This window comes from Erinaceus europaeus, chromosome X, assembly GCF_950295315.1.
Source record: "Erinaceus europaeus chromosome X, mEriEur2.1, whole genome shotgun sequence".
In the NCBI taxonomy this organism is placed as follows: Eukaryota; Metazoa; Chordata; class Mammalia; order Eulipotyphla; family Erinaceidae; genus Erinaceus; species Erinaceus europaeus.
Window position 1 is genome coordinate 41,529,887 of NC_080185.1, and position 10,758 is coordinate 41,540,644.

Consider the following 10,758-nt stretch of genomic DNA (forward strand, 5'->3'; position numbering starts at 1 on the left):
CCCACGGCCCACAGCCCACGGCCCACGCCCCAAGCCACACACCACACGCACCCGCAGAGTTTGTGCTTTATTTAAAGACACACAGTCTGGAAGGACACTGGCTGGCTGGCTGGCTGTGCTTTCTGGCACAGAATGTGGAGCAGGCTCTGGGCCTTGGTGGCAGCCAGGTCACGGAATCCTCCCTCTGTAGGGAGGGGCCATAGCAGCCCCGTTGCCAGTATAGTACCAGGAACTGGCTAGGGCAGCCAGGCAGCATGGAGGCAGAGGGGTTGGAAACACGGGCCCAGCAGCAAAGGGGGCCATGGGAGGAAGGAAGAGGGGCTGCCCTGCAGGAGGCAACACAGGAGGGTAGGGAGGGAGGCCTGGAGGGTTGGCCTGAGGTGGGTAGAGGGGAGGATAGGGAGGAAGGAAGGGCGGGGGGAAGCCAGCAGCATTGCGAGGAGGAACTGGAGCAGCCACTGGAGCATGGCCCACAGGAGGGCCCTGAGCGCCCACATGAGGAGGGCCCTGAGGAGCAAAAGGAGCCTGGAAGGGAGGATGGAAACAAGGAGCCACCAGAAAGAAGAAATCCTGCTCTTTCCAATGAGATGGGTCATTCTAACGGACTATTATTCTAAGCGAAATTAGGCAGAGAGGCATAAAAGGAAAAAGAATGCTGGCAGCACCATGGACAGCACTACAGCTAGCCCCAGGGGTGATACAATGCTGTGCAGTTTCTCTCGCACTCTCTCCCCATCTCTCCCCTTCCATCCTGTTTCACTCAAAGAATGGGAAATGGACCTCGGGAAGGCCGCTGAGCAGATGTACCACGCGGTACCACGCCTAATAAAAGTAAAATAATAAATAGAATTCTGTGAGATAGTCTCTGGTAGCAAAGATGCTAATGGTTACAATTGCCTGTTTTTGCAATTCGAAAAGTGAGGTTCAGTGAGACATCCAGTTTTGCTTAGGGTCATCTCACACTGGTACCCGAGGAGGAAGCTGAGGTCCACGGGAGGGGGCGGCATCGGAGAGGGTCCCCACAGGCTTGGAGTGGTCCTCGGACGGGGGTACAGTGAGCTGGGAGCGGGGCCATGGGCAGAGGCCAAGAGGCTGTGGGACACGCACAAGCAGAGAAAGGAGGGGCGCCTGTGGACCGGATGGTCGCTCAGGTCCTGCTTCCATAGCATGAGACCCGCCATCTGCCACACCTGTCACCCGCTAGCTCAAGGTGACCCGCCTGGATGTAGCAGGGGGTCAGACCTTGCACGGCTCCACTACTCTGGCAGGTCTTTCCTCGCCCCTTATTTTCTTCTAGATTGAGACTGGAAGAGAGGCCCCGGGTTTAATGCACTGCACTACCAGAAGTCAGAGTTGAGTGCTCTCATCTCTTTCTCTATTTATCTCGTAAAACGGAAAACAAATAAACAAAACTACATAAATAAATAAGTTGATAAAGAGAGCCTAGAACCTTACCCTGATCAGCAATCTGTTTTCTATCTGTATTCTATGAGAGAGAAAAGGAGAGGGGGAGAGAGCATGAGGGCGAGAGAGAGAGATGGAGAGGAGAGAGACGGCAGCACCTCTGCACGCCTCAAGAAGCTTCCCTCCTGTGCCAGGGCACCGAAGCGCTCCCTTGTGGTGACCTGGGTCCTTGAACGTAGGTCCTCCAGCGCCCCGGCCATGCTCCATCTCGCGCCTCCCTGAGGCCCCCCCCCCCCGCCCCCTCCCGACCACCGCGGGCCATGCGCTGTCTCGCGCCTCCCTGAGGCCCCCCCCGCCCCCTCCCGAACACTGCCGTTGCAGGGGCTGCGCATGCGCAGTGAGGCCCTAGCCCCAGCCGCGTTCGACGCCTGAGGGCAGAGGCCGCCATGGCTCAGGCCCCGTCGCCCGGCGGCCCCGGGACCCGGCGCTTAAGCTTCTGGGGCCCCCCGACCCAGCGCCAGACCGACACTCCGACCGCCCTCCCGATGTCCTTGCCGACCACCTTCCCCTCGGTGGCCTCGAGGACGGTCGAGATGTCCCAGGGCCCGGAGCCGCCTCCGCCAGACCGCCCGCCGGGCCTAGGCCGCGACCACCAGCCGGACGGCGCTGGGGAGCCAGGCGCCCACACACGTGGTGGGGTCACCGCGGACATCGACCAGGAGCCCGAGCCCGATCCCGAGCCCGAGCCCGATCCCGAGCCGGAGCCGGAGCCGGAGCCGGAGCCGGAGCCGGAGCCGGAGCCGGAGCTGGAGCCGGAGCTGCTGGAGCAGCCGGGGCGTCGTCAGGGTCAGAGCACACGGCCTCTGCCTGCCTCCTCCGGGAAGCCCGCTGTCGAGCACACGACGCTGTGCTCCGGGGCTGCCTGAGCACCCTCCTCTGCCCTTCGCTCCCCCTCATCAGACCCGTCCCCTCTCTCCTCCCCCTCGTCCTACCCTACCCGTCCCCTCTCTCCTCCCCCTCGTCAGACCCGTCCCCTCTCTCCTCCCCCTCGTCAGACCCGTCCCCTCTCTCCTCCCCCTCGTCCTACCCTACCCGTCCCCTCTCTCCTCCCCCTTGTCCTACCCTACCCGTCCCCTCTCTCCTCCCCCTTGTCCTACCCTACCCGTTCCCTCTCTCCTCCCCCTCGTCAGACCCGTCCCTTCTCTCCTCCCCCTCGTCAGACCCGTCCCTTCTCTCCTCCCCCTCGTCAGACCCGTCCCCTCTCTCCTCCCCCTTGTCCTACCCTACCCGTCCCCTCTCTCCTCCCCCTTGTCCTACCCTACCCGTCCCCTCTCTCCTCCTCCTCTTCCCAGTGCCCTCTGCTAACTCTTCCCTCGCGTCCTCCTCCCCCCTCTCCTCCTCCTCCTCCCCCCTCCTCCTCCTCCCCCCCTCTCTTCTGCCCCCCACCCCGTCTCCTCACTGTCTGTCGCCCCCTACTGTTTTTCCTCCTCCTCCTCCTCGTCCTCCTCCTCCTCCTCCTCCTCCTCCTCCTCCTCCTCCTCCGTGGCCCAGAAGGTGCCCCCTCCTCCCGTCACCCTCCCGGTCCTCCGGGATTCCGGCCCAGACCACACTCACCTCCTCTTTCTCTTGTATCTCTTCCTCCTCTCCCTCAGCCCCCTCCTCCTCCACACAGTCTTCTTTGGACTCCTAACTCTCCTCCTCGTCGTCGTACTCCTCCCTCTGCTCTTCCTCCCCCTCTTCCAGTCCCCCTTCCTCTTCCTCTCCCTCCTCCCTCCTCCCCCCTCTCTTCCTCTTGTTCTTCCTCTTCCCTTTGCTCCTCCCTTTCCTCCTCCATCTCTCTCCCTACCTCCACATCGCCATCCATCTCCCATTCTTTCTTTCCTCACAGTCCTCCTGCTCCTCCTTACCCGCCATTTCTCCTCCTCTCACCTTACTCCTTCTTCCCCTCCTCTTCCCCACAATCCTGCTGACTGTGCCCTCCTCTTTCCACTCCTGCTCCCCCTCCGCCCCCTCCTCCTCTTCCTCCCTCTCCCCCGACTTATACTCTAGGCTTCCCGCCCATATGGCCCCCAACTCCACGTCGTCCCTGTGTTCCTCCCCCCCAGTAGTCCCTGTCCTCCACGTGATCCTCCTCTTCTTCCCCCCTCCTCCCACCCAGACCACACTCGCCTCCTCTTTCTCTTTCATCTCTTCCTCCTCTCCCTCAGCCGCCACCACCACCTCCTCCTCCTCCTCCTCCTCCTCCTCCTCCTCCACGCAGTCTTCTTCGAGCTCTCACGCTTCTCTCCTTCTCCCCGTCGTCCCCTCCTCGTCACCGTCATGGTCGTCCCCCATCCCCACACATCCCTCTCTGACTGTGCTCCTCTGCAGGCTCCCGGGACTATGAGGAAGAAGACGGAGGAGGAGGAGGAGGCAGCGGTGGCAGCAGCAGCAGCCAGGAAGGCCAGGAGGGCCTGCCGGAGGAAGAGGAAGAGGAGGAAGAGGAGGAGGAGGAGGAGGAGGAAGAAGAGGAGCGGGAGGAGGAGGAGGAGGAGCAACCGGAGCAGGAGGAGGGGCAGGAGGGGTGCGACAGGCCACCCAGTCAGGGCCCAGCATCAGAGGAGCAGGCCGAGGGGCCCCGCCGTCCCAACTTCAACGCCCAGCAGCTGGAGGAGCTGGAGCGCATTTTCCAGCACAACCACTACCCCAGCTCTATGCTGCGGTGAGCACCCCGAGCCCCACCGCAAGTCGGGGAGGGGGCGCCCCGGGCTCCCCACACACAGCCCCGGGGGCCGACCCACCAGCACAAGCCGGGTCTCTGCACCGCGGTGACCGCAGAGGGGCCAGCGTGTCCTGCAGCCCCGCCTCGGGCCTTCAGGGCCACGTGTGGGCTCCGTCCATGTCTGTGAAAACGAGCTTCCGGGCCCCGGAGGGAGGAGGCTCAGGGCGGGGCCGCTGACCTCTGAACAGGGCCCTGGGCTGGGCCCCTCCGTGCCCACAGGTGCGGCTCGGGAGATGGGGGGCATCTGGGGGGTGGGGGGTGGGGGGCCACTGTGCTGCCTCTCCCATAGTCATGTCATGAAAGCTGGCCAGGGAGGTGGGTCAGCCGCCGAGCTCCAGACCCCAGTGTGAAATTGAAAGGGAGAACTTTCTGTGGGAGCCAGACCTGGGGCCTCGTGCGAGCTGGTGCAGGCCTGGGTCTCGCCAACTTTCCATCTCTGCCCATCCGTGCGTGCGTAGGGGGTTCTATCGACATCGTTATCACTAGTGTTTGTTTGCTTTCGGCCTCACGCGGTGGTAACGACTCACGTGGGGGTGGGAACGTGGAAGGAGTGAAGACAGTGTGAGGTGCGCACTGTGTGTTTCCATTCAGACACAGACCACATGACCAATGTGCCCCCCTCTCCCCGCCTCCCCATTTCTCCACAGATGGGACCTCTCGAGACGCATGGAAGTGTCTATCTCCAAAGTGACGGTCAGTGAGTCTGGCCGGACAGGAGGTGCCTGTCCAGCCCCCCACCCCCAACCTCACCCCCAGGGCTGTGTCAGGGCTGCTCTGTCCCTGCGGCCTCAACCACTATCTCTGCTGTCTTTCCTCGTCTGGGAAGCATGCCTGCAGCTGGAGGGCCTCTGGAGCCCAGTGCGGCCACACCTCTGTGCCCTTCAGTCTTCTCTGGCTCCGTCCAAGTCTGTCTGCCTGTCTGTCTTCAGAGGGGTCCAGGCATTCGTGGAGTCATGTGGGGACTCTGTCTTGACTGGCAATTCTTGCAACTGGGGCTCCGAGGGGCCGGGGTGAATGCGGGCTCAGTGGACGCAGAGGCCAGCTGAGGTTCCTCCACTGTGACTCGGACCCGCAGGGGAGGAGGTGCCCCGGCAGCAAACAGCAGAGCAGGAGCCCGGCTGTGTGGAGCCCAGCCTGCGGGGGCGGTGGAGGAGCAGAGTCCCGGGGCGTGGCTGTCCTGCCCGTGTGCCCGTGTGCCCGTGTGCCCGTGTGCCCGTGTGCGTGTGTGCGTGTGCTAACGTGGAATCCAGAGCAGCAGACTGAGCACTGCTGGTGGGATTCTTTGATGTTCTGACTTGAGAACATGGCACGTGGTGGGCTGAGGTTTCTGGGGGCAGTGGGGGGCTGTCTGTCTGTGGAAACGTGTCGCAGAAGGTGAAGATCAAAGGCAGTAAGCCAACGGGAAGACACGTGTTCTGCTCCAGGTAGACAGCATGCCCGGGAAGAATGGTGCCTTTGCTTTCCTTTAAAAAGCAGACTGGGGCGGGGAAGGGGGTGGGGGGGGGTGGGGGCGGGGGCAGCGGTGGGTTGGGCGGTAGTGCAGCAGGTAAAGCTCAGGTGGCCCGAAGCACAAGGACCAGCGTCAGGATGTGGTTCGAGCCCCAGGCTCCCAGCTGCAGGGCGGTCGCTTCACGGGCGTGTGGCGAAGCAGGTCTGCAGGTGTCTATCTTTCTCTCCCCCTCTCTGTCTTCTCCTCCTCTCTCCATTTCTCTCAGTCCCGTCCAACAACAACGACGGCAATAATAGAAATGATAGTAAGAACCAGGATAAAGCACGAGGGCAACAGTAAGGAAAACAAAAGGGAAACAGTAGCCTCCAGGAGCAGTGCAGGATTCCTAGTGCAGGCACGGAGCTCCTGCGATCGTCTGCGATTGTGGAGGCAAAAGACAAAAACAGGCAAACCGACAAACCCCCGGAGACTGATTGATTCCTTAGACTAAGAGATGAGGTGTGGGAGAGTGGGTGAGAGAGAGAGAGAGAGAGAGGGAGGGAGGGAGAGAGAGAGAGGGAGAGGGAGAGGGAGAGGGAGAGGGAGAGGGAGAGGGAGAGGGAGAGGGAGAGAGAGAGAGAGAGAGAGAGAGAGAGCGCGAGAGAGCCCGGCAGAGCTTCATTCCGGCACAGGCGATGCAGGGGATTGAACCCAGCTTCTGCTGCGCGGAGGTACAGTGCTCCGGCCAGCGCCCTGGCTCCAGGGGCACTCACTGCACAGCCTAGAGTGTCCACAGGCCCGGGAGGACGGCGCCAAGTCCCCGGAGAGCCAGCCGTCAGAGGTGCGGGGTGCACTCTCCTGGCAGTGCCTGACACCCGAGGCTGGTCTTCTCCCTGGCCAGGGTGCCATCAGGAAGGGGTGCTGTGTGAAGGGTGATGGTGGTCCCTGCGGGTGCTCACAGTTGGAACCACAACTGGCGTCTGGGGCAGCAGCTCAGCCAGTGAAGGCCATGGCGTTCATGCCTGCGACCCACAGGCTCCGCCCCGGCACCAGCTGATGCCACGGGCCAGCAGTTCTCTGATGTTCTGCACCCTCTTTGATCTTTTTTTTTTTTTTTTCTTCTGAGTTTCTTTACTGGAAGATTAATGGTTCACAGGGAGCAGGAAAATACAGTCGTTTCTACGTGGGTAACATTTCTCTCCATTTTTCACATAACAATTCAACTCTCGCTAGGTTGTTCTCTGCCGTCACATTCGTTCCAGGACCTGAAGCCTCCACCCCCGCCCGATTCCTGTATTATTATCTTTATTTGTTACGGGGTAGACACAGCCAGAAATCAAGAGAGAAGGGGATGACAGAGAGAGATGGGGGGCCAGGTGGTGGCACATCTGGATGAGCACATATTTTACAGTGTGCAAGGACCTGGGTTCTAGCCCCCAGTCCCCATCTGCAGGTGGAAGGCTTGGCAAGTGGTGAAACACTGTTGCATGTCTCTCTGTCTCTCTCTACTCCTCTCTCTCTCTTCCCCCCCCCCCTTCATTTCTGGTTGTCTCAATGCAATAAATAAATAAAAATAATGAGGGGGGGGGAGAGAGACCTGCAGCACTGCCTCACCACTCTCAAAAGTGTCCCCCTGCAGGTGGCCACTGGGGGCAAAAACCCAGGTCCTGGCGCATTGTAACATGTGCACTCAACCAGGTGCACCACCACCCGGCCCCTCTTCTTTGAGTCTCTCCCACAGCAAGAGCTCCTTAAAGTCTAGCCGTAGTGGTCCATTTTCTCAGGCAGTGAAAGCTAATAAGCCATTGTTGGCGCACAAAGCTTTGAAGGAGATGAAGACAGAAAAGGAGAGAAAACGGAGAGGAAACCAGACATGAGAGGACAAGAGAGAGCAGGCAGAGCGGAGTGCCGGGGTGGGGGCGACTGGCAGCTCTGCAGGCCTGGTGTGTGTGTGTGTGTGTGTGTGTGTGTGTGTGTGTGTGTGTGTGTGTGTGTGTGTTTGGGGGGCGGGGGGGGGGTTGGGGGAGTGGATACTCGAGGGGAGGGGAGCACCTGGCCAGTGTCACTGAGGGGCCTGCTGGTCTGAGGCATCAGCTGGTGCCAGGGACGGAGCCGGTAGGTCTCAGGCTTGAACACCAGCACCTTCCCTGGCTGAGCTGCAGCCCCGGACGCCGGTCCTGGTTTCACCTGTGAGCATCCTGGCCTCACAGGTGAACTGCGTCCCCCTCCCACCTCCCAAACCCTTGGTCGAAGGAGCGCCCCTCCCCAGCACACAACTCTGGACACAGGGGCACTGACAGCACCCTGCTGGGGCTCCCTCAGGGTCCAGCTCCAGGCACTGACTTGCCCCTCTCCCTGGCCAGGTGTGGTTTAAGAACAGGAGAGTCAAGTGGAGAAGACGCCAGAGGGTGCTGCAGCTGAGAGCCCACCGCAACCAGCACAGGGCTCAGAACAGGGCAGCCATCTACAACCAGAACCAGAGACACCAGCCCCTGGCCCAGGCGCAGGCCCAACCCCTGGCCCAACCCATGGCCCAGCCCCTGGCCCAGCCCCTGGTCCAGCCCCTGGTCCAGCCCCTGGCCCATCCCCTGGTCCAGCCCCTGGTCCAGCCCCTGGCCCAGCCCCTGGCCCAGCCCCTGGCCCAGCCCCTGGTCCAGCCCCTGGCCCAGCCCCTGGTCCAGCCCCTGGCCCAGCCCCTGGCCCAGCCCCTGGCCCAGCCTCTGGCCCAGCCCCTGGCTCTGCCCCTGGCCATGCCCTTGCCTCAGCCCCAGCTTCAGCAGCCCCTGGCCCAGCCTCAGCCTCTGGCCCTGCCCCAGCCCCAGGCCCAGGCCCAGCTCCAGGCCCCAGGGCGGCAGGAGCCCCTCTGGATCTGTATGGTCTCTCAGCCTCTGATGGTCTGGCCTCCAGTGCCCATGGGCCCCGGCCTAAATGCCCCCTATGCAGGCCCTGTGGCTCCTTGTTTCCATCCTCCCTTCCAGGCTCCTTTTGCTCCTCAGGGCCCTCCTCATGTGGGCGCTCAGGGCCCTCCTGTGGGCCATGCTCCAGTGGCTGCTCCAGTTCCTCCTCGCAATGCTGCTGGCTTCCCCCCGCCCTTCCTTCCTCCCTACCCTCCCCTCTACCCACCTCAGGCCAACCCTCCAGGCCTCCCTCCCTACCCTCCTGTGTTGCCTCCTGCAGGGCAGCCCCTCTTCCTTCCTCCCATGGCCCCCTTTGCTGCTGGGCCCGTGTTTCCAACCCCTCTGCCTCCATGCTGCCTGGCTGCCCTAGCCAGTTCCTGGTACTATACTGGCAACGGGGCTGCTATGGCCCCTCCCTACAGAGGGAGGATTCCGTGACCTGGCTGCCACCAAGGCCCAGAGCCTGCTCCACATTCTGTGCCAGAAAGCACAGCCAGCCAGCCAGCCAGTGTCCTTCCAGACTGTGTGTCTTTAAATAAAGCACAAACTCTGCGGGTGCGTGTGGTGTGTGGCTTGGGGCGTGGGCCGTGGGCTGTGGGCCGTGGGCCGTGGGCCGTGGGCCTGGGAGGTGTGGGTGGGCGCGCTGGGAGGTGCGGGTGGGCGCGCTGGGAAGCGTCTTGCCCACAGCAGTCCGAGGGCTGCTCCATGCGGTGCCAGCTGTCCCCATCAGGAGCGGGCCCTCTCTTGGACTTGTCGCAGGGCAAAGGCTCCAGGTCCCTCCCCTTTGAGTTCTGCTGTTGGGTGGCTGATGAGTGTCCACAGCAACGACTCCGGAGAGGCTCCGTCACATTACGTACTGGGAGGTGGGCGTCTGTGGAAACAGAGCTGAGATAAGAACAAGAACGATACACACATACGCACGATTATGCTTAGCAAGATAAACAAACAGGTGGAAGACAACTACCGGGTACTTTCACTCCTGTGCGGAATCTAGAGAACTGATGCCCAGGAACCTGAAAACAAAATCAGAGGCCAGCAAAGCATTTGAAGACTTGCCACGACTCTGGTGGGTGTCTTTGGGAGCTGGGAGGGTGGGGACACTGAACACTGGCAGTGGGTGTGGTGTGGAACTGGACACTAGTCTTACACTCTTGTAACCCACCATTCATCACAGGGGAAAAAAGAAAGTTGTAGGTGTGTGTCGGCCTTAGGAGTGAGGGGCCCCAGCTTCGCAGCCCTCTCCGGTTTCTAGTGGGTCTGGGGTTGGTGTATGTGTGCTGAGGCAGCATGGCCTTGCAGAAGCATCTGGTGATGGCTAACTATCCTTATGTCTTTTTGGAACGCCGCCAGGGTTACCGCTTGGGGCTCCGCGCCGGAACGACCAGTCCACTGCTCGCGACGGTCACGTTTTCCTTTTTATTTTATTTTTTTAATTTCTTTATTGGGGAATTAATGTTTTGCATTCGACAGTCAATACGATAAGTTTCTACATGCGTAACATTTGCCAGTTTTCCATATCACGATACAACCCCCACTAGGTCCACTGTCATCTTTTTTGGACCCGTATTCTCCCCTGCCCTCCTTTTTATTTATTTATTTATTTATTTATTTATTTATTTATTATTTTTTTTAACCTCCTTTCTATTTTGTGGGATAGGACACAACGACATTGAGTGGGGAGGGGTGATAGGGAGAGAGACAGTGAGTCTCCTGCAGACCTGCTTCTCTGCTCATGAAGTGTTCCCCCCTCCCTCCCCCTGCAGGTGGGAATTGGGGGCACGAACCCGGGTCCTTGAGCAAGGTAATACGTGCACTGAACTGGGTGCACCACTGCCCAACGCCCCCTTCGTCACTGTCTGCTGTGCACATACCTGCATGCCGTGGCCTTCCACCAGATAGAAGAAGGAGCAGTTGGACTTGAGGCATGTCCAGGAGAAGGGGTGACTCTACCAAGTCAGTGAGCTCTGAGCTCCTGCTCATGTATGTCTGTTAATGTCCTCCCAGCATCCTTCAGGGCCATTCATGTGTGGCAGGTGGGGTTTCTCCCTCACTTGCCCCTAACATGCATGCAGTGGGGTTCCCCCTCAGAGAGCCCCAAACTCCAGACAGGACTGAGCCGGCCCCTGCTGGGAGCTCAGGCTTCACTGAAGACTCTGCAGGGGCCTTCCCAAGAGGGGACACACACGGGGTTTCCAGGACACCTGGCCCCAGGCTGTCCCTTGCTTGTCCCCATGCCCTCAGCTCCTGGCCTCCCTGCTCTAGGGGAA

The 10,758-nt window shown here is 60.9% G+C and overlaps 1 protein-coding gene across 1 annotated transcript; it reads left to right on the forward strand.

The window, feature by feature from the left end:
* Window positions 1–1,850: 1,850 nt before the first annotated feature.
* Window positions 1,851–9,043, forward strand: LOC132535743 (homeobox protein ESX1-like). The gene is made up of 4 exons (XM_060182651.1): window positions 1,851–2,179; window positions 3,986–4,105; window positions 4,813–4,858; window positions 7,958–9,043. Exons 1-4 carry the CDS (start codon window positions 1,851–1,853, stop codon window positions 8,927–8,929), a joined length of 1,467 nt encoding a protein of 488 aa, XP_060038634.1. The 3' UTR covers window positions 8,930–9,043.
* Window positions 9,044–10,758: the final 1,715 nt, after the last annotated feature.

What these genes read in the sequence shown, in the direction of transcription:
- LOC132535743 (XM_060182651.1), top strand. Translation starts at nt 1,851, where the DNA reads ATGGCTCAGGCCCCGTCGCCCGGCGGCCCCGGGACCCGGCGCTTAAGC. An exon ending in GAGCCGGAGCCGGAGCCGGA is followed by an intron (nt 2,180 to 3,985) that starts GCCGGAGCCGGA and finishes CAGGCCACCCAG; the next exon opens with TCAGGGCCCAGCATCAGAGG. An exon ending in TGTCTATCTCCAAAGTGACG is followed by an intron (nt 4,859 to 7,957) that starts GTCAGTGAGTCT and finishes CTCCCTGGCCAG; the next exon opens with GTGTGGTTTAAGAACAGGAG.